Here is a 24444-nt window from a genome sequence, read left to right on the forward strand (position 1 = left end):
GTCGCTTGTGAGAGATTTTTTGGCAAAAACAACACGACAGTCATGCCCCAGCCACCATATTCATCGGATATGGCCCCTGCGACTTTTTCCTGTTCCCAAAACTGAAGAGACCTACCAAAGGACTAAGATTTTCAACGATTGATAAAATAAAAACTGCATCGCTGCAAGAACTGAAGACTGTATCAGAATGTGCTTATGAGAAGTGCTTCGAGGATTGGAAGAAGCGTTGGCACAAGTGTATTGTATCGGAGGGCGATTGCTTTGAAGGGACAACTTGAATAAATGATAATTAATTGAAACCCTCAGCTGCCGACAGGTGTTATTGACATACCTTGATGGGGACAGCTGAAAATGTGTGTCCCGACCAGGAAACGAACCCAGGATCTCCTGCTTACATCACAGACGCTCTATCCATCGATAAATGATAATTAATTGAAACCCTCAGCTGCCGACAGGTGTTGTTGACATACCTTGATGGAGACAGCTGAAAATGTGTGCCCCGAACGGGACTCGAACCCAGGATCTCCTGCTTACATGGCAAACGCTCTATCCATCGATAAATGATAATTAATTGAAACCCTCAGCTGCCGACAGGTGTTGTTGACATATTTTGATGGAGACAGCTGAAAATGTGCGCCCCGACCGGGACTCGAACCCAGAGTCTCCTGCTTACATGGCAAACGCTCTATCCATCCATAAATGATAATTAATTGAAACCCTCAGCTACCGACAGGTGTTATTGACATACCTTGATGGGGACAGCTGAAAATGTGTGCCCCGACCAGGAAATGAACCCAGGATCTCCTGATTGCATGGCAGACGCTCTATCCATCCATAAATGATAATTAATTGAAACCCTCAACTGCCGACAGGTGTTGTTGACATACCTTGATGCGGACAAAAAAATGGTTCAAATGGCTCTGAGCACTATGGGACATAACTTCTGAAGTCATCAGTCCCCTAGAACTTAGAACTACTTAAACCTAACTACCCTAAGGACATCACACACATCCATGCCCGAGGCAGGATTCGAACCTGCGACCGTAGCGGTTCCGGACTGTAGCGCCTAGAGCCGCTCGGCCACCCCGGCCGGCCTTGATGCGGACAGTTGAAAATGTGTGCCCCGATCGGGAAACGAACCCAGGATCTCCAGCTTACATGGCAGACGCTCCATCCATCTGACGCACCGAGGACACAGTTGAATAACGCGACTGCAGGGACTTATCCCTTGCACACTTCCCGACAGACCCACACTCCCAACTTAATGTCCACAATCTACCGGGTGATCAAAAAGTCAGTGTTGTTGTTGTTGTTGTTGTTGTTGTGGTCTTCAGTCCTGAGACTGGTTTGATGCAGCTCTCCATGCTACTCTATCCTGTGCAAGCTTTTTCATCTCCCAGTACTTACTGCAACCTACATCCTTCTGAATCTGCTTAGTGTATTCATCTCTTGGTCTCCCCCTACGATTTTTACCCTCCACGCTGCCCTCCAATACTAAATTGGTGATCCCTTGATGCCTCAGAACATGTCCTACCAACCGATCCCTTCTTCTGGTCAAGTTGTGCCACAAACTTCTCTTCTCCCCAATCCTATTCAATACTTCCTCATTAGTTATGTGATCTACCCATCTAATCTTCAGCATTCTTCTGTAGCACCACATTTCGAAAGCTTCTATTCTCTTCTTGTCCAAACTATTTATCGTCCATGTTTCACTTCCATACATGGCTACACTCCATACGAATACTTTCAGAAATGACTTCCTGACACTTAAATCAATACTGGATGTTAACAAATTTCTCTTCTTCAGAAACGCTTTCCTCGCCGTTGCCAGCCTGCATTTTATATCCTCTCTACTTCGACCATCATCAGTTATTTTGCTCCCCAAATAGCAAAACTCCTTTACTACTTTAAGTGCCTCATTTCCTAATCTAATTCCCTCAGCATCACCCGACTTAATTAGACCACATTCCATTACCCTTGTTTTGCTTTTGTTGATGTTCATCTTATATCCTCCTTTCAAGACACTGTCCATTCCATTCAACTGCTCTGCCAAGTCCTTTGCTGTCTCTGACAGAATTACAATGTCATCGGCGAACCTCAAAGTTTTTATTTCTTCTCCATGAATTTTAATACCCACTCCGAATTTTTCTTTTGTTTCCTTTACTGCTTGCTCAATATACGGATTGAACAACATCGGGGACAGGCTACAACCCTGTCTTACTCCCTTCCCAACCACTGCTTCCCTTTCATGTCCCTCGACTCTTATAACTGCCATCTGGTTTCTGTACAAATTGTAAATAGCCTTTCGCTCCCTGTATTTTACCCCTGCCACCTTTAGAATTTGAAAGAGAGTATTCCAGTCAACATTGTCAAAAGCTTTCTCTAAGTCTACAAATGCTAGAAACGTAGGTTTGCCTTTCCTTAATCTTTCTTCTAAGATAAGTCGTAAGGTCAGTATTGCCTCACGTGTTCCAGTGTTTCTACGGAATCCAAACTGATCTTCCCCGAGGTTGGCTTCTACTAGTTTTTCCATTCGTCTGTAAAGACTTCGTGTTAGTATTTTGCAGCTGTGACTTATTAAGCTGATAGTTCGGTAATTTTCACATCTGTCAACACCTGCTTTCTTTGGGATTGGAATTATTATATTCTTCTTGAAGTCTGAGGGTATTTCGCCTGTTTCATACATCTTGCTCACCAGATGGTAGAGTTTTGTCAGGACTGGCTCTCCCACGGCCGTCAGTAGTTCCAATGGAATGTTGTCTACTCCGGGGGGCCTTGTTTCGACTCAGGTCTTTCAGTGCTCCGTCAAACTCTTCACGCAGTATCGCATCTCCCATTTCATCTTCATCTACATCCTCTTCCATTTCCATAATATTGTCCTCAAGTACATCGCCCTTGTATAGACCCTCTATATACTCCTTCCACCTTTCTGCTTTCCCTTCTTTGCTTAGAACTGGGTTTCCAGCTGAGCTCTTGATATTCATACAAGTCGTTCTCTTATCTCCAAAGGTCTCTTTAATTTTCCTGTAGGCGGTATCTATCTTACCCCTAGTGAGATAGGCCTCTACATCCTTACATTTGTCCTCTAGCCATCCCTGCTTAGCCATTTTGCACTTCCTGTCGATCTCATTTTTGAGACGTTTGTATTCCTTTTTGCCTGTTTCACTTACTGCATTTTTATATTTTCTCCTTTCATCAATTAAATTCAATATTTCTTCTGTTACCCAAGGATTTCTACTAGCCCTCGTCTTTTTACCTACTTGATCCTCTGCTGCCTTCACTACTTCATCCCTCAAAGCTACCCATTCTTCTTCTACTTTATTTATTTCCCCCATTCCTGTCAATTGCTCCCTTATGCTCTCCCTGAATCTCTGTACAACCTCTGGTTCTTTTAGTTTATCCAGGTCCCATCCCCTTAAATTCCCACCTTTTTGCAGTTTCTTCAGTTTTAATCTACAGGTCATAACCAATAGATTGTGGTCAGAGTCCACATCTGCCCCTGGAAATGTCTTACAATTTAAAACCTGGTTCCTAAATCTCCGTCTTACCATTATATAATCTATCTGATACCTTTTAGTATCTCCAGGGTTCTTCCATGTATACAACCTTCTTTCATGATTCTTAAACCAAGTGTTAGTTATGATTATGTTGTGCTCTGTGCAAAATTCTACCAGGCGGCTTCCTCTTTCATTTCTGTCCCCCAATCCATATTCACCTACTATGTTTCCTTCTCTCCCTTTTCCTACACTCGAATTCCAGTCACCCATGACTATTAAATTTTCGTCTCCCTTCACAATCTGAATAATTTCTTTTATTTCATCATACATCTCTTCAATTTCTTCGTCATCTGCAGAGCTAGTTGGCATATAAACTTGTACTACTGTAGTAGGTGTGGGCTTCGTATCTATCTTGGCCACAATAATGCGTTCACTATGCTGTTTGTAGTAGCTTACCCGCATTCCTATTTTCCTATTCATTATTAAACCTACTCCTGCATTCCCCCTATTTGATTTTGTGTTTATAACCCTGTAGTCACCTGACCAGAAGTCTTGTTCCTCCTGCCACCGAACTTCACTAATTCCCACTATATCTAACTTCAACCTATCCATTTCCCTTTTTAAATTTTCTAACCTACCTGCCCGATTAAGGGATCTGACATTCCACGCTCCGATCCGTAGAACGCCAGTTTTCTTTCTCCTGATAACGACATCCTCTTGAGTAGTCCCCGCCCGGAGATCCGAATGGGGGACTATTTTACCTCCGGAATATTTTACCCAAGAGGACGCCATCATCATGTAATCATACAGTAAAGCTGCATGCCCTCGGGAAAAATTACGGCTGTAGTTTCCCCTTGCTTTCAGCCGTTCGCAGTACCAGCACAGCAAGGCCGTTTTGGTTATTGTTACAAGGCCAGATCAGTCAATCATCCAGACTGTTGCCCTTGCAACTACTGAAAAGGCTGCTGCCCCTCTTCAGGAACCACACGTTTGTCTGGCCTCTCAACAGATACCCCTCCGTTGTGGTTGCACCTACGGTACGGCTATCTGTATCGCTGAGGCACGCAAGCCTCCCCACCAACGGCAAGGTCCATGGTTCATGGGGGGGAATAAATTTGAAAACTGAATAAATCACGGAATAATGTAGATAGAGAGGTAAAAATTGACACACATGCTGGGAATGACATGGGGTTTTATTAGAACCAAAAAAATACAAAAGTTCAAAAAATTACCGACAGATGGCGCTTCATCTGATCAGAATAGCAATAATTAGCATAACAAAGTAAGACAAAGCAAAGCTGATGTTCTTTACAGGAAATGCTCAATACGTCCACCATCATTCCTCAACAATAGCTGTAGTCGAGGAATAATGAACAGCACTGTAAAGCATGTCCGGAGTCATGGTGAGGCATTGGCGTCGGATGTTGTCTTTCAGCATCCCTAGAGACGTCGGTCGATCACGATACGCTTGCGACTTCAAGTAACCCCAAAGCCAATAATCTGGGGAGCTGGGAGGCCAAGCATGACGAAAGTGGCGGCTGAGCACACGATCATTACCAAAAGACGCGCGCAAGAGATCTTTCACGCGTCTAGCAATATGGGGTGGTTCTAATAAAACCCCATGTCATTCCAAGCATGTGTGTCAATTTTTACCTCTCTATCTACATTACTCTGTGGTTTATTAAGTTTTCAATTTTATACTGACTTTTTGATAACCCGGTACATACGTAATGTTCCTAATAGATACTTATCCCATGCGAGTGCTCACAGGTTGCCCGAACTCTTACGGGAACCGTCAACTTAAGTGGGAGCGAGTAATGAGTGGATGGGCAAAGTATCTATTAGGAACATTATGTATGTATATTGTGGACAGTTGGGAATGTGGGTCTCACGGGGAGCGTGCAAGGGATAAGTCCCTGCAGTCCCACTATCCACTGTGCCGTCGGTGGCTCAGATGGATAGAGCGTCTGCCATGTAAGCAGGAGATCCCGGATTCGAGTCCCGGTCGGGGCACACATTTTCAGCTGTCCCCAATGAAGTGTATAAACGCCTGCTTGCAGCTAGGGTGTCTATTTAATTATCATTTCATTTCTAGCAAAGCTGCATGGTCATCCACGGTAACTGTTCTTTCGGGAACAGATACTACCGTCATATATAGTTAAAAATATGGGTTCCCGGCCTTTGACCTTCTTGTGCGAACGCACACGCTATGCCCGAACTCGTACGGGACTTGGTAGATTAATCTGCCACGAGTAATGAGTATGATGGGCAAACATCTATTAGGCGCACTACGAATGTAGTGTTGTGGACATGTTGGGAATGTGGATCTCACGGGGAGCGTGCAAGGGATAAGTCCCTGCAGACGCACTATCCTCTGCGCCCGCGGTGGCTCAGATGGATAGAGCGTCTGCCATGTAAGCAGGAGATCCCGGGTTCGAGTTCCGGTCGGGGCACTCATTTTCAGCTGTCCCCATCGAGGTATGTCAACAACACCTGTCGGCAGCTGAGGGTTTCAACTAATTATCATTTATTCTAGAGAAGGTGCACGGTCATCAATGGTATCTGTTCTTTCGAGTTATACTATCTTCATAGACAACGTGAATATAATGAATAAATAAATTTTTTTTTTCATAAAAATATAAAGTCACCTTAGTTTTTGAGCACACCTCGTACGCAACAGATCGTTAACGTAACGCGGCAACTGTGGCGTACAGGTCGCCTCGTAAATAGCAGTTCGCAGCCACAAAACTAAATACGTGTATCTGAGCAATGCAGACTCGTGGTCACGTAACACGAGCCGCATCACGCCAATGCTTCACACAACCAAAACGCGATGAAACAATAATTTTACAAAGTACTTTCAATAACGTCAGAAATCTGTGGTAATCAAAATAAAGAAAATTGTAGAACATTAGATTATGTGAACCTATCCTCTGGGTTGTGGTTTCAATAGATACTATAGATGAATACTCCGTTTCACAATGCCAGCACGGTTATTATGTGATTTAGGTAAAAATTTATATCTCCAAAAGTATTGGAGTTATTGATTTGAAACTTTAACGGTGTGGTTGTGTTATCCATAGAATTTGGTATACAAAGTATGAAAAAGATCGATTAATATTTAATAGTTGTAATGACTTGGCAAGACAGCCAAGCCACTCGGAGGTAGCCGAAAGGCACGCGTTTAAGCCCACGCAGACTGGCGTGAGGTCTGGAACAGGACAATGTCTTGAGAATTGCAAATAAAGTACGAAGATCTTGGAATACTTAACTTTAATCCATAATTGGAGAACATCGCTCTTGATGATACATAATTTATAACCTCAATATAAACTGGTAATGGCGCCTTGCTAGGTCGTAGCAAATGACGTAGCTGAAGGCTATGCTAACTGTCGTCTCGGCAAATGAGAGCGTATTTGTCAGTGTAGCATCGCTAGCAAAGTCTGCTGTACAACTGGGGCGAGTGCTAGGGAGTCTCTCTAGACCTGCCGTGTGGCGGCGCTCGGTCTGCAATCACTGACAGTGGCGACACGCGGGTCCGACGTATACTAATGGACCGCGGCCGATTTAAAGGCTACCACCTAGCAAGTGTGGTGTCTGGCGGTGACACCACAATAGTACTTCTTCATATTCACAGAGAGTACGTGTAACGTACTGCATGCAACGTTAATCAAGTACACTGCTCGCTCGGCCCAGTAGCAAAGCGTGAGAACCAAACACCTGCTCTCTCACTGGCTCCACGGCAAGCTAAGCGTTCAGTGCAAGGTGAAAACTCTTAATGATTTGCTACTTTACATACCGACTCATAAAAGTGAAGTGGGCGACAGAAGTGCCTCAGCGGATAATAAATGCTAATCGCATCATCTTTAGTCTGCGGGCCCGTCTACAGTGGGAACAAAGAACGAAAGAATACCTGTACCAGGGGTTTGGGCACTGGCCGAATATAACGGCAGACAGACTGCAGTGGGTTGGCCACATTTGTCAGGCTGATGGATTCGTCCCCTACCGACTCCCCAACTTATTGGCTGGTACTTACGAGCGGTGAACAGCAGCAAGAGCGCGCACAACTGCCCTCGGCGGAGGTCCATCGCGCACTGCGGGGCTTCACCAGCACCGTGCACACGTAAGCGAGGCCGTTGGCCTCTATTGGTCGCTGGGGATACCGGGAAGTACCGCAACATTGAGGAAGGCCAGCAAGCTGAATGGCGCCGCGGTTCAGCGAACGAAGTAGGAACTCACCAAGGACGACAACAAGCTGTTAGCCAATACAGCGTAGAGCTCATCATCTGCGTCCGCAAGGTGTGGGCAGAGAGGGCGGGGGTGGGGGCAAGACGGGGCACTCGCCCCCTGCTGGAGTCTTTCAGACTTTTGATTCATCACAAAATTCTCTGAAACTCGTAGCAATCACTATCTGCGACACCATTGAACTCCAGATTTCACACTGCCGACCGCAATGGGAAGTACTGCAGATGTGTAGCGGATAGGCAAAATAATGTGTACTTACTTGGGAATGGTTTATTAATGAGGAATTGGACCCCCATTTGCCCGTAATACAGCTGCGATTCTTCTTGGAATACTGGCATATAACGATTGTATAGTCTCCTGTGGAATGTTATGTGTAATATTAGTATCTGTTTCGATAGCTTAAATAAACTTGCATGCGATAATCTAATCATGCAGGTTCATAAAACCCATCTGTGTAAAAATTTCTTAGATCGTCGCTGAGCAGCGACCACCTGATATTTCAAAGAATACCTTACGCGCGACGGCGCGGAATACGAATTGTTCATAAATTGTATCGATAGAGATATTTTGTGTTTCTTACTTTTTTGACAGCTGAAGAATTGTAATCCTCTTCTGTTAACACAGTCGTGATATTTTTTAAAGACAGCGGACGCGTATATGGCGTGGGCCGCAATCACTAATTAGTTATTGTAAAATATTATTATTGTTCAGTGCTATGTAAGAATTTATGTGTGCATCTAAGATGAAATATCGAAAATGTTAAAGGACTTTATTTAAAGAAACAGCCAGAAAGATAGAAAATTGAAATCGTACGGAACCTATAGTTAGCAATAAAATAAGTTATTGTGCTCTCAAATGCAGTAGTGCCTGCTTATTACTTAAAGTATTTCTATGCTGTCCATGTCCTATTAATAGCAACAGAAATAACGGCGTTTTTATAGCTAGCAGGGACGGACTGCATGTCGGCAAACGTCGTAGTTAAGGCAGTAGGTGTATTGCTATTTACCTTGTTTGTGATTTAAATCTAACTTCTTTTAATGTGTGGTGTAGTATAGCAAAGAAAATTTCCAGCTCTGTCTGGTCCCTTAGGTTTCTCTCTTCGTAGTTGCTACGTCTCATATCCGGTCGTGATCGAACATGATCACGACACAAATAAATTAAGTGGCAATGCGAACTCTGTTCTTGATCTTGAGAACGCTACGCCTTCTGCAAACGATTTCAGGTGACATATAAAATATCACATACAGTACTTAAGTTTTTTGAAAAGTCTTTGCTCTTCCTGCCAAGAAGTGGTGCAAAACTCACAACAGATTTCTGAATCTTCACAAGAGAATAATAATTTGATCAAAATATAAATATCTTTTTTTAAAAAAGAAATACACCACATATCCCACTCTTCGATCAGAACCTCTTTTAACTCCTGTAGTGACGAGGGAGGTGGAAATATGCTCCGAACACTGCGCTCCAATGCCGCCCACAAGGGCAATGGTCCGATAATGTTCAAGTCTGGGGACTGTGTTGGCCAGGTAAGACGCTGCAGTTCAGTTGCATGCACCTCATACCACGACTGTACTGTCCTGGCTGTGTGAATGAGTGCATTATCGTCCTGAAATATCGCATCATCGTTGGGCAACAACATTTGAATCATGGGGTTCACCTGATCATTTAAAATGTTCACATAATCGTTGGCTGTAACGCGGCCTTTGATAGTAATTATGGGACCAGCAGAATTCGATGATATGGCTGTCTACACCATCACACTTCCACCTCCATGCTTAACAGCTGGAATCAAGCAATCAGGATTGTAGTCTTCTTCTGGCGTTCTCTAGATGTTTGAAATTAAGGAAACATTGACTCGTCAGACCATATGACGTGTTTCTATTGATCAGCCGTCCAGGATTTATGCTCCTGACACTATGTTTTACGCTTCTTTGCGTTGGTTGTCGCCACTAATGGTTTCAGTATAGCAGCTCGTCCACGAATATTCGCTGCATGGAGTTCTCGGCGGACAGCGTCGATAGATACGGGGTCTCGAAGATGGCTGTTGAGCTCTGCAGTCACTTTAGCCGGCGTAGTATTCTGTTGTTTTGACACAATTCGTGTTAGCTTACGCCGATCTCTGTCATTTAGTTTTGATTTGCGTCAATTATTACGTTTACACGAAGACGTCTTTCCATGTTTTGTGTAGGCTGTCATGGCTGTTGAAACAGTTGCTCTAGAAACATCCAACAAGTTGGCTGCCTTGCTTGCTGATGCTCCAGCTAATCAGGCCCCCACAATCTGCCCTCTTTGGAACTCTGTTAGGTCTTGCATTGCACGTCCGCCTCGGCCTCTGAATGCAAATATGAAGTGTGCACTACTCGTAAACAACCTTCACTGATGCCTAGTCCGTACTGAAAATGCACAGTCCAGTGCGACATGTGCCTTACCTTCTCTGTTGACCATCAAACAGAACTATCTCATTACTACCACTGTCCACATTATTTTGCCCATCCCCTGTAGTAATCACTACTGTAACATTTTTGTCACTAAATATAACTGGGTTTTCTCTTTTGATGCTAGTCAATTGTCAGGACGAGCATTCTAAAGCATTATGTCAGGGTGAAAATACTAAATTAATTAATTTTTCTCTCTTAACAACATGTGGGCAGGGTGGGTTCTTCCTTGGCTCGGGTATGAGGTCGAATGAAACATCATTTTTACATAAGATAACTTTTATTGAAGATTTGTACAACTGTTTCTTACTCGATGTTCTGGCTCGGAGAGCGGCAGCTGTGTCGTTTGCGAAGTCTTCTGCTGCGGCAGCGGCGGCGGCGGCGTCTGATTACGCGTGGCAGTGTGTATCTCGTGTCGCCGTCTCGCCCAGCTGACTGGAGACGCGCAGCGCGAGGTGGCCCGTTTAATTATTGAGAGCGAAGTCGTGCATCGGATGATACCTTGGGTGTGGCGTCCCAGTGTTTCTCTTCTCTAAGCGGCCGCGTGTGTTGTGTGTCGGCCAGCGGAGCGGCGCGGCGGGGGAAGGCCAGTGTCCCGGACTCGAACAACGGACTCCAGCTTGCCAGTCTTCGGCTGTCAGATCTTCATCACCAGCTCACAGGTGACTGCTGATGTGAGGCCGTCACCTTCCCGTCCTCACGAGTCACCCGGGTACGTAAAAATCAGACGTCAAATACCTTTTAACTTCTGTCTTCTGCCGCCGCGGCTGCTGCTTGCTATTCCATTACAGCGGCGGACTTGGTGCGTCTGTGCATGATGCAGTCTCTTCTTGCATGACGGTCTTCAGCACCGACACTGACTGAAAACTACTGCCACGCTTCTTCACTTCTTTGTCTTCTTCGTCTCTCGTCTCCGTCTCAGGCTCACTGCGTCTCTCGTATTTATTCACTTCAGTTTACTGGAGGTGAACGACTTCACGGTCATTGCCTCTTCTGTCACGTTGAACAGCTTCTCGAAAAATCTTCTTAATGTCGGTCATTGGCTCTTGGAATGTAGGCGAGGGCCTTTGCTCACATGTGACGACTGAGAAACACGAGAGCCGGTCGGGCAATGCCCTGACGGCTGAATCGACAGCGCCCACTTATGTGGTACTTGCTGACTTCACAGTCATTGTCTCTTCTGCTCTTCTGTTCTGCCCGCTGTTTGCCAGTATGTAGCTCTCTAAACTAAACCAAGTTTTTAATTTATATTCTAATTTCCAGTTCAATTTGATTTCACTAATTTATTTACTTAAGTACCACTCAACACTACATTACTAGACTTGTCTTAGCTGTAACTCTGTTCATCTATACCTACATGCATACTCCTCACCCCACCGTACAGCGAATGGCGAAGGATACCATATACCACTCCTAGTCATTTCCTTTCCTCTTCCACTCGCAAACACGGGGAAGGGCAAGCGACTGTGTAAAAACATCCGTACCACCTCTACAAGCTGTTTCCGTAAGAGTGTGCATAAATGTAACAGGGCATAGAGAATGCAGGATGGATGTGAAACATTAAGGAACAACGCCGAAATAACGCCTTCAATCTTTTTCTGTAGTTTCCTCGGTCAGCTCTTACCCTGCTCAGAAAGGAGCCAGATCACGACCCACGTGCACGAATTCCGGCGCCAGTTCGCAACACCGCCATGTAAGTGACGGTCGTCGATACCCGATTCCCGTAAACACGCCCTTGCTGTGCAGTGGAGTCACGACTGTCTACATCTAAATCTGCATCTACATGTGCAGACCACTTTGAAATGCATTGTCCTAGTTATTAGGGTTTTCAGTTGAAACTTCTGGGCTGTGAGGCCGTGGTCGATATATAAAATTTCCACCTAACGTTTCGTCTCCATCTGCGGGAGACATCTTTTGAGGTCGCTCGACTACTACCACTGAGTCTCCAGGAACTCTCGCATTTATAGAGCGCATAGAGGGCACCACCATTCGTCACATGATGCCGACGGTATGCCTATCTTTGGAAGGCGTCATCATTCTCCATTAAGAGTAATCGATTGTCATTCTGCTGGCGCAATGTTGACATCCATCTTTTGTCCAACTTTTAAACTTCCTCTTTTCTGTTAAAATTATTATGGTTTTTGTGAGATGGGAACCATGCAATTAAATTTAATGAGACAAGAGTTCTAGCACGAACATCCCATTATCATGAGCGCATGTTTAAAGAAGCAATAGAGTTTCACAAACTCCATAATAATTTTAACAGAAAAGAGGAAGTTTTAAAGTTGTACAAAATATGGATGTCGACGTAGCGCCAGCAGAATGACAATCGATTTCTCTTAATCGAGAATGATGACGCCTTCCAAAGGTAGGCATACCGTCGGCATCACGTGCCGAATGGTGGTGCCCTCTATGCGCTCCATAAATTCGAGTTTCTGGAGACTCAGTGGTAGTAGTCGAACGACCTCAGAAGATGTCTCGCGCAGATGTAGACGAAACGTTACGTTGAAATTTTATACATCGACCACGGCCTCTCAGCCCGGAAGTTTCAACTGAAGACAACACTGGCAGTGAAAGCCTACATTGTATGATTATTAGGATTTCTTCCCGTTTCATTTACGTACCGGACTGGGATTCGAACCCAGGATCTCCTGGTTACTAGGCATGTGCGGTAACCACAGCGCCATCTGGGACACAACGTCGTCGCAACTACACAGACTACCTCGGTATGCCTCACAGCCGATTCACAGTCCCATCGAGCGCCACCTATCTGCAGCCACTCTGAGATTCCCACAGGAAGTCGGACGTATTTGTGTACCTGCGCTGAAGAAGGTAGATCCATTGCCCAGCTAGGCGAATCAGTTATACACTATGTGATCAAAAGTATCCGGACACCTGGCTGAAAATGACTTACAAGTTCGTTGTGCCCTCCATCAGTAATGGTGGAATTCAACCCTGTGTTGGCCCACCCTTAGCCTTGATGACAGCTTCCACTCTCGCAGCCATACGTTCAATCAGGTGCCGGAAGGTTTCTTGGGGAATGGCCGCCCATTCTTCGCGGAGTGCTGTTCTGAGGAGAGGTATCGATGTCGGTCGGTGAGGCCTGACACGAAGTCGGCGTTCCAAAACATCCCAAAGGTGTTCTATAGGATTCAGGTCAAGACTCTGTGGAGGCCAGTCCGTTACAGGGATGTTATTGTCGTGTAACCACTCCGCCACAGGCCGTATATTATGAACAGGTGCTCGATCGTGTTGGAAGATGCAATCGCCATTTACGAATAGCTCTTCAACAGTTGGAAGCAAGAAAATGTTTAAAACATTAATGTAGGCCTGTGCTGTGATAGTGCCACACAAAACAACGAGGGGTGCAAGCCCCCTCCGTGAAAAACACGACCACACCATAACACCACCGCCTCCGAATTTTACTGTTGGCACTACACACGCTGGCAGATGGCGTTCACAGGGCATACGCCGTACCCACACCCTGCCATCGGATTGCGATATTCTGTACCGTGATTCTCTCTCCACACACCGTTTTCCCATTGTTCAATCGTCCAGTGTTTACGCTCCTTACATAAAGCGAGGCGTCGTTTGGCGTTTACTGGCGTGATGTGTGGTTTATGAGCAGCCGCTCGACCGTGAAATCCAAGTTTTCTCACCTCCCGCCTAACTGTCATAGTATTTGCAGTGGATCCTGGTGCAGTTTGGAATTCCTGTGTGATGGTCTGGATGTATGTCTGCCTGTTACACATTACGACCCTCTTCAGCTGTCGGCAGTCTCTATCAGTCAACACATGAGGTCGGCCTGTACACTTTTGTGCTGTACGTGTCCCTTCACGGTTCCACTTCACTATCACATCGGAAACAGTTGACCTAGGGATGTTTAGAAGTGTGGAAATCTCGCGTGCAGACGTATGATACAAGTGACACGCAACCACCTGACATCACATTCGAAGTCCGTGAAATCCGCGGAGCGCCCCATTCTGGACTCTCACGATGTCTAATGACTACTGACGTCGCTGATATGGAGTGCCTGGCAGTAGGTGGCAGCACAATGCACCTAATACGAAAATCGTATGTTTTTGGGAATGTCTGGATACTTTTGGTCACATAGTGTGTAGGAAAGTGATGAATTTCACCTACTGAATTTTATTCACATCTGTATGCAGTGGCCCGTAAACAGAGTATGCTACGTCAGACAAGTGGGATGGCCGTCGGTATTTAATGTTACCCATGCGAAGGCGGAACGGGTCGGTAATTTGTGCCAAAAATGCACTTTGATGGAATATTACAATTTTGGCAGTTTGCAACCAAGATAAACAGCAAACAAGGTAAGCACATTCTCACCATTCTTGCACTTCTAAGAAGAGAAGTACCGAGTGATGTGGCGCAGTGGTTAGCACACTGGACTCGCATTCGGAAGGACGTCGTTTCAAACCGGCGTCCGGCCATCCACATTTATGTTTTCCGGGATTTCTCTAAATCGCTTCAGACAAGTACCGGGATGGTTCCTTTGAACGCTCACGGCCGACTTCCTTTCCCATCCTTTCCTAATCCGATGGGACCGATGACATTGCTGTTTAGCCCCTTCCCCAAATGAACCAACTGGGAAGAAGTAATCGCAAACCAAACAGCTTTTATCAGTCTCTACTGCCTCCTGGTCATTGTCTAAGATCGGGTTTGTTATGTGACGATTGAAGCACATTTTGTCGTGTTTTTCATCATTTATTAACATCAGATCGTCAGCTCCCGGTAGCTGAATGGTCAGCGTGACGGATTGTCATATCCTCTGGGCCTGGGTTCGATTCCCGGATAGGTCGGGGAATTTTCTTCGCCCAGGGACTGAATGTTGTGCTGTCCTCATCATCAGCCTGCCGTCCTCTTCAGCCGCAGGTCGCCGAAGTGGCGTCAGATTGAGAGACCGGCACCCGGCGAACGGCCTGCCCGACGGGGTGCCCTAGCCGTACGATTAAATAAATAAAAACATCAGATCAGTTGTTCACCACGCAACTACAAGAGAAAAGTGAGACAAATGAGAAATATTATCATACAAGTGGCATAGTATCTTTCAAACAATAAGTTAATCACAGACTAACTGACATGTACCTTTTAGGCCAAATGCTAAGCACAGACCCAAACTTCGGACGTTGTTGTTGTGGTCTTCAGTGCAGAGACTAATTTGATGCAGCTCTCCAAGCTACTCTATCCTGTGCAAGGTTCTTCATCTCCCAGTACCTACTGCAAGTGTCGGAAGTTCCATGCGGCTTTTCGCGGATGATGTTGTAGTATACAGAGAAGTTGCAGCATTAGAAAATTGTAGCGAAATGCAGGAAGATCTGCAGCGGATAGGCACTTGGTGCAGGGAGTGGCAACTGACCCTTAACATAGACAAATGTAATGTATTGCGAATGCATAGAAAGAAGGATCCTTCATTGTATGATTATATGATAGCGGAACAAACACTGGTAGCAGTTACTTCTGTAAAATATCTGGGAGTATGCGTGCGGAACGATTTGAAGTGGAATGATCATATAAAATTAATTGTTGGTAAGGCGGGTACCAGGTTGTGATTCATTGGGAGAGTGCTTAGAAAATGTAGTCCATCAACAAAGGAGGTGGCTTACAAAACACTCGTTCGACCTATACTTGAGTATTGCTCATCAGTGTGGGATCCGTACCAGATCGGTTTGACGGAGGAGATAGAGAAGATCCAAAGAAGAGCGGCGCGTTTCGTCACAGGGTTATTTGGTAACCGTGATAGCGTTGCGGAGATGTTTAATAAACTCAAGTGGCAGACTCTGCAAGAGAGGCGCTCTGCATCGCGGTGTAGCTTGCTCGCCAGGTTTCGAGAGGGTGCGTTTCTGGATGAGGTATCGAATATATTGCTTCCCCCTACTTATACCTCCCGAGGAGATCACGAATGTAAAATTAGAGAGATTAGAGCGCGCACGGAGGCTTTCAGACAGTCGTTCTTCCCGTGAACCATACGCGACTGGAACAGGAAAGGGAGGTAATGACAGTGGCACGTAAAGTGCCCTCCGCCACACACCATTGGGTGGCTTGCGGAGTATAAATGTAGATGTAGAACCTATATCCTTCTGAATCTGAGTAGTGTATTCATCTCTTGGCCTCCCTCTACGATTATTACCCTCCACGTTGCCCTCCAATACTAAATTGGTGATCCCTTTATGCCTCAGAATATGCCCTACCAACCGATCCCTTCTTCTAGTCAGGTTGTGCCACGAACTCCTCTTCTCCCCAATTCTATTCAATACCACCTCATTAGTTATGTGATCTACCCATCTAATCTTTAGCTTTCGTCTGTAGCACCACATTTCGAAAGCTTCTATTCTCTTCTTGTCTAAACTATTTATCGTCCACGTTTCACTTCCATACATGGTTACACTCCATACAAATACTTTCAGAAACGACTTCCTGACACTTAAATCTATACTCGATGTTAACAAATTTCTCTTCTTCAGAAACGCTTTCCTTGCCATTGACAGTCTACATTTTATATCCACTCTACTTCGACCATAATCAGTTATTTTGCTCCCCAAATAGCAAAACTCGTTTATTACTTTAAGCGTCTCATTTCCTAATCTAATTCCCTCAGCATCACCCGATTTAATTCGACTACATTCCATTATCCTCGTTTTATTTTTGTTGATGTTCATCTTATATCCTCCTTTCAAGACACTGCCCATTCCGTTCAGCTGCTCTTCCAGGTCCTTTGCTGTCTCTGACAGAATTACAATGTCATCGACGAACCTCAAAGTTTGTATTTCTTCTCCATGGTTTTTAATTCCAACTCCGAATTTTTCTTTTGTTTCCTTTACTGCTTGCTCAATATACAGATTGAACAACATCAGGGAGAGGCTACAACCCTGTCTTACTCTCTTCCCAACCGCTGCTTCCCTTTCATGTCCCTCGACTCTTATAACTGCCATCTGGTTTCTGTACAAATTGTAAATAGCGTTTCGCTCGCTGTATTTTACCCCTGCCACCTTTAGAATTTGAAAGAGAGTATTCCAGTCAACATTCTCAAAAGCTCTCTCTAAGTCTACAAATGCTAGAAACGTAAGTTTGCCTTTCCTTAATCTATTGTCTAAGATAAGTCGTAGGGTCAGTATTGCCTCACGTGTTCCAACATTTCTACGGAATCCAAACTGATGTTCCCAGAGGTCGGCCTCTACCAGTTTTTCCATTCGTCTGTAAAGAACTCGTGTCAGAATTTTGCAGCCGTGGCTTATTAAACTGATAGTTCGATAATTTTCACATCTGTCAACAGACAATTCGGACGTAACTACCCATAATTACAATTTCACATTTCCCGCGTTAATTTAGGCGAAAGTGAAACTTTTTAATTACGATAATTTTATAATGAGCAAAATTTTCATAAAAAAAATAACTTGTAGTAAGCTTCATGACGTTCAGTCGAGGTGTTCCATTTTCTGCTCAGTATTTCGGTTACAGATCCAGGCGTCTTTTCAGGTTCAAATGGCTCTAAGCACTATGGGACTTAACATCTGAGGTCACCAGTCCCCTACAACTTAGAACTACTTAAACCTAACTAACATAAGGACATCACACACGCCGCCCGGTGTGGCCGAGCGGTTCTAGGCGCTTCAGTCTGGAACCGCGCTACCGCTACGGTCGCAGGTTCGAATCCTGCCTCGGGAATGGATGTGAGTGATGTCCTTAGGTTAGTTAGGTTTAACTAGATCTAAGTTCTAGGGGACTGATGACCTCAGCAGTTAAGTCCCATAGTGCTCAGAGCCATTTGAACATCACACACATCCATGCCCGAGGCAGGATTCGAACCTGCGACCGTAGCAGCCCCGTGTTTCCCGGCTGAAGCGCCTAGAAACGCTCGTCCACAGCGGCCGGCTCTTTTCAGGTGCTGCGAGTTTCGCTATCGCTTTGTTAACATGCGACACATCTTCCAAAAGACGAAGACCGAATTTCGGAAACCGTTTATCGCTGTCGTGCTTACATATTAAGGTGTCAAGCGGATTCGCTAGCCCAGTTAAATACGGCGCCTGGAAAACAGGTGTTATAGTTTCTGATTTAGTCAGCACAATCGCTATTTATCTTCAAGTAGACGAGGTGCAAACAGCTTCAGTCTAATATTTCTGCTTATCCTTCTCTGTACACAAAGCTATTCCGTCCATGTTAGCCGAAAATTTTTAAAAACAAGCCGAAACCTAGCAGCCAAACCGGTTGTGTTTACAGGGAAGTGAAAATCGATTGCGGAACTGGAAAACTGGCAACCGGGAGCGGATTTCCGGAACTGATTTTGAAGTGTTTACATGATCATCCAGAAGTGATATTGGGAAAACGCTTTACGAAATTCGGTTTTGGGAGCCCGATGTAGACGGGATGTATTATGAGTATTCGCTGCCTGAACTCCAACCAGATTGCAAGCTATATCACATTTTTTTTTTTTTTTAGCTCTTTGACACTCTTTTGTTTTACAAAATCAAATGTGTGTGAAATCTTATGAGACTTAACTGCTTAGGTCATCAGCCCCTAAGCTTACACACTACTTAACCCAAATTATCCTAAGGACGAACACACACACCCATGCCCGAGGGAGGACTCGAACCTCCGCCGGGACTAGCCGCACAGTCCATGACTGCAGCGCCTCAGACCACTCGGCTAATCCCGCGCGGCCTTTTGTTTTACAGAGGACGCGCTGATACTCCATGAAACGCACATTCCCTTCGATTTGGTTACAACAATATAGCATTGGTTATTAAAACGTTATTCAATTTTACAAAAAATATATTTTTACAATGCGAAAGTTTTTACGGCTATGGCTCTGAGCACTATGGGACTTAACTTCTGAGGTCATCAGTCCCCTAGAACTTAGAACTACGTAAACCTAACTAACCTAAGGACATCACACACACCCATGCCCGAGGCAGGATTCGAGCCTGCGAACGTAGTGGTTGAGCGGTTCCAGACTGTAGCGCCTAGAACCGCTCGGCCACTCCGGCAGGCAAAAGCATAACTTTTCATCAAATTATTTTCGGAAAGGTGGAACAAAAGGTGTCAGTTGACATATGTCAAAGCTATTACAAATAACTTCCACCTACCTGTACGTATAAATTTTAGCAATACATATTCTGCAGGTGTCGTAATTTTATGTTTTTAGAATATATTGATTACACAACACATACTGTATTTAATAGACAGTTGAAAAAAAAATTTTTTACTTTTTTTTAACTGTGATGACGAACTTCTATGTGTTAAACACACGTGTTGTGTTTGACTATAGCTGGAAAAAATATTTTTATTAGCTGCTTTTGTGATCACATGTATCGCATAATTAAGAGGTAATAAGTTAGTATCGCGAGTTTTTATAAATATTGGTAACACCCACAGTAATGTAAATGTTACCGTCGCACAGTCTCTACCCCCCCCCCCCCCCCGTCCCAAATTTAATTTCAGTACTACATTGCGGAAGTGGAAAACTGGCAACCGGGAGCGGGTATCCAGAACTGATTTTGTAGTGTTTACATGATCATCCAGAAGCGATATTGGGAAAACGGTTTACCAAATCAGGTTTTGGGAGCCCCATGTGTAATATGAGTACTCGCTGCCTGAACTCCAACCAGATGGCGTTGATGACGTTTAATTTCTTGAGTTGCAGGGGATTTTGTGGTTTATCTTTCATTAACGAAAACCAGTGGATAATATCTGTATTAATAAAAACGGATTTCCGTTCTGTCTGTACACATGCGTTCCACTTGTTCTGCGTTCCAAATACAAGTTACCCTTTAGCGCCTTCGTTCCTTCATGTTTACGTTGGTGGCAGAAACTCTGTAAACGCGTGAGTTCTGGTTCGTCTGCCATCCTCCGCATCGGCAGGATGCGGTGGCAGAGACAGGATAAGGAAGCGGTTATCGCTCCTGCAGTGACACGGGGCGTTGCAGCTTCAGGATATCGCAATAGCGGGAGATCGTTCCCGTCCTGTTTTGTACCTCAGCGGTTCCGCTTCTGCTGCAAAAACACTCGCAGTGTAGCTGAACTGGTTATGCTAAACTCGACGGAACACGTAACAGATCGTTCCAAATACACGAAAAGGAGTGTGTAATGCAGTGACTTTGTCAAGTTCATGGCGAGACCACAGCATCTGTCCAGACCAGTCCTCACCACAAAGGAAGACACAGATACAAAATTATTGCATTAATTCTGGAAATACTATGGGACGACGAGACATACTTGAAGTTCTCTAACGCTATACATACAGCAATAAGGAATAGCTCAGTAGGCAGCGCAGTTGTAGAGGAATCGACATCTCTAAAAAGGACAATCACAGAAGTTGGAAAGCAAAGCATAGGTACAAAGAATGTAACTGCGAAGAAACTATGGGTAACTCAAGAGAAATACCTCGATTGATTGATGAAAGAAGGAAGTATAAAAAAATGTTCAGGGAAATTCAGGAATACAGAAATACAAGTCACTGAAGAATGAAATAAATAGGACGTTCAGGGAAGCTAAGACGAAATGGCTACATGAAAAATGTAAAGAAATCGAAAAAGACATTATTGTCGGAAGGACTGAATCAGCATATAGCAAAGTCAAAACAGTCTTCGGTTAAGGGGAGGTTTACTATCTTTGGCCCGAAAAAAGCGTGTTCTTTGAGAATTTTTTTCTCGGGATGTGTTATACATGTCAATGTTAAATTTGGTCCATTGATATTTCCTCTACAAACTGGAATTTTTCCGACCGGAAATGCCGAAGAGAAGAGGCGGAAGTGCCGTCGGAACGAAACAAAATTTCGATATAGACCTCAACGCGCGGTATGTCATAGGTCAGCCGGCTCGTCTGAAATCAAAATTGATTTGATGTTAGCGAAGTATATAAGATTCTTTAGGAGTTAAACATCGCTTAAGTTATCTTGGGCCACAGAAAACAAAATGGCGGCGATTTGAAAAAATAGGGTTTTTTTTCATCGATTTTTCGACTTCGTCGGGGTAGTAAAAATATTTATATTTGATGGATCGGAATAAAAATGGTACAACTCCTAGACAATTTAGTTAGCTTCGTCGGAAACAAAGAATCATGCCAATCGGTTCAGTAGATTTGAAGTTACCACACCGCGCGATAAAAAAAAAAATCATTTCGAGAAAAACGCGTTTGAAGTTTCGGTATTATGCAACCAACGCTCAATCTGCTATTCCGGGTCCATAAACTAGTCCTCCCTCTTCCTCACAGAGGGCGTTCTGCTCGATCTGGGCCATCCTGCGCTGCTCCAGAACCGCTCGTACGGCCGGTGACAAGCGGTTTTCCGCCGCTTGAATCCGGTGGTCGTCCGAATGCTTGGCGAACTGCGTCGAATAGAGTCCCAGGGTGACGTCCATCGTTGTCATGGTATTCAGAATTGTTGAATACCCGTCGTTGAAGCTGCTCACTCCCAGGAAAGTCGCAATCGCCACAGTCTTCGCACCAGAATGCAATTGTTTGGGGGCTAACTTCCAAACACACGCATTCAAACTTTCATTTGAATTTTGTGTGTTCCCTCCCAAGCACTGGTGCAATAACTCGTCCTCCGAAACAAAAAACCTGGTGCGCGAAAAATTCCGGTTTTGGGCAGGTGCATTTTTTTGTTCAACCGCGAATAACAAACATTTCCGTTCAGTATTCGGAAAAACCGTTTCAGGGATGGATTCTAAAAACTTTTATGGATCCAAAAATGAAATTTTAAAAAATCGATTTTTTGAAGCAAAATATAGTAAACCTCCCCTTAAGTTACAAACAAGGATGGTAACGTTAACAGTGCAACGGGGATTCTGCTGTTAAATACAGAGGAGAGAGCAGATAGTTGGAAAGAGTGAATTGAAGGTTTCTATGAGTAAAAGATCTGTCTGGTGTGATAGAAGAAGAAATAGGGGTCGATTTAGAAGAGATATGGGATCCAGTATTAGAATCAGAATTTAAAAGAGCTTTGGAGGACCTTAGATCAAATAAGGCAGAAGGGACAGATAGCATTCCATCAGAATTTCTAAAATCATTGGGAGAAGTGGCAACAAAACGACTATTCACGTTGGTGTGTGGACTGTATGAGTCTGGCGACATAGCGTCTGGCTTTCGGAATAATATCATCCACACAATTCCGAAGACTGCAAGAGCTGACAAGGGCGAGAATTATCGCACAATTTGCTTAACAGCTCATGCATCCAAGTTGTTGACAAGAATAATATACAGAGGAATGAGAAAAAAAATTTGGAAAGTATTGGTGACGATCAGTTTAGCTTTAGAAAAGGTAAAGTCACCAGAGAGGCAATTCTGATTTTGTGGCTGATATTGGAAGCAAGACTAAAGAAAAATCAAGACACGTTCATAGGATTTGTCGACTTGGAAAAAACGTTAGAAATGTGAAATGGTGTAAGATGTTCGAAATTGTGGGAAAAATAACGAGAGACGGGTGATATACAATATGCACAACAGCCAAGAGGGAATAGTAAGAGTAAAATATGGCGTTTCAGTCTTTGATCGCTATACTTTATTTTCAATTACCAGTTTCGGGCTAGCTGCCCATCTTCAGATCATATATTGTAGTTACAGAGTAACTTGTCCGTACAGAACACTCGGTTCGCTGTTCTGTACGGACAAGTTACTCTGTAACTACAATATATGATATGAAGATGGGCAGCTAGCCCGAAACTGGTAATTGAAAATAAAGTATAGCGATTGAAGACTGAAACGCCATATTTTATTAATGAACGATCGCGGAATTCCCATTCAGACAATTATGTCTAGTTTTGATAAATAGTAAGAGTGGAAGACAACGAAAGAAGCGCTTGGATTAAAAAGGGTGTAAGACCGAGACTTTGTCTTTCCCACGTACTGTTCAATCTGTACATCGAAGAAGAAATGACGGAAATAAAAGAAAGGTTCAGGAGAGGATTTAAAATTCAAGGTGAAAGGATACAAGTGGTACGATTCGCTGATGACATAGCTGTCGTGAGTGAAAGTGAAGAAGAATTACAGAATCTAATGAATGGAATGAACAGTCTAACGCGTACAGAAAATGGACTGAGAGTAAATCGAAGGAAGACGAAAGTAATGGGAAGTAGCAGAAGCCGTTTGGGGCAGCCGCGTGGTCAGGGCCACCTTGCCACGGTTCGCACGGCGTCCCCCCGTCGGAGGTTCGAAACCTCCCTCGGGAATGGGTGTGTGTAAGTTAGTTTAAGTTAGATTAGGTAGTGTGTCAACCTAGGGACCGATGACCTAAGCAGTTTGGTCCCATAGGAACTTTTACAAAAAGTAGGAGAAATGAGAACGTCAAGGAACTTAACACTAGGATTGATGGACACGAAGTAGACGAAGTTAAGGAATTCTGCTATCTAGGCAGCAATATAAGCAATGACAGATGGAGCAAGGAGGACATCAAAAGCAGACTAGTAGGCCCTGTTGTCAAAAAGGGCATTCCTGACTAAGAGATGTCTACTAGTATCAAAAATAGGCCTTAATTTGAGGAAGAAATTTCTGAGAATTTACGTCTGGAGCACAGCATTGTATGGTTGTGAAACATAGACTGTGCGAAAACCGGAACAGAAGAGAATGGAAACATTTGAGATGTGGTGCCACAGGCGAATGTTGAAAATTGGGTGCACTGACAACTTAAGGAATGAGGAGGTTCTATGCAGAATCGGAGAGGAAAGGAATATGTGGAAAACACTGATAAGGAGAAGGGACAGGATGATAGGACATCTGCTAAAACATGAGGGAATGATTTTCGTGCTACTACATGGAGCGGTAGAGGGAAAAAAACTGTAGAGGAAGACAGAGATTGGAATACATACACTAAATAATTGAGGTTGGAGGTTGCAAGTGCTACTCTGAGATGAAAAGGAATTCGTATCTGGTCGCATCAAACCAGTCAGAAGACTAATGACTCCCGCCTTAAAAAAAAAAAAAAAAAAAGAAAAAAACTGATCACAGATTCGAGCTCTATATCAAATTCCGAGTGAACTGATACCTAACTCCAACCAGTCGAATAATTAACAATTCATCAAACTTGATCATTGAATTAATACCACTAAATTAAATTTTTCAAAATCCACAGACACTAGCGAGGTATTGTCTACATAGAGAACCATCGGTTAGAGAGGGCAGTATGATTTTAGCATTGTCCGTTTAATTAGTATAGAAAACGCCCAGAATGGCAAAATCTAGTTTACTATTCTGGCCATTATTTCAAGTCGTCGTTGCAGCCACGCTGTGGCGGGGGCGCACACGGTTCTGCCGCCTTC

General features: G+C 44.1%; 1 protein-coding gene and 1 non-coding gene across 2 annotated transcripts in view; one reads left to right on the forward strand and one right to left on the reverse strand.

Annotated features, from left to right (window-relative positions):
* The window catches only part of LOC124718662 (clotting factor C-like), a 32637-nt gene extending 25052 nt beyond the window's left edge, over positions 1–7585 (reverse strand). The window contains exon 1 of the mRNA XM_047244289.1: positions 7534–7585. Coding sequence (XP_047100245.1) covers positions 7534–7585 — 52 coding nt within the window. The remainder of the gene's footprint in view (positions 1–7533) is intronic.
* Trnat-ugu lies at positions 5876–5950 on the forward strand. The gene has a single exon. It is a non-coding gene; the product is annotated as a tRNA-Thr (tRNA).
* Positions 7586–24444: the final 16859 nt, after the last annotated feature.

This window comes from Schistocerca piceifrons, chromosome 10, assembly GCF_021461385.2.
Source record: "Schistocerca piceifrons isolate TAMUIC-IGC-003096 chromosome 10, iqSchPice1.1, whole genome shotgun sequence".
Classification (NCBI taxonomy): domain Eukaryota; kingdom Metazoa; phylum Arthropoda; class Insecta; order Orthoptera; family Acrididae; genus Schistocerca; species Schistocerca piceifrons.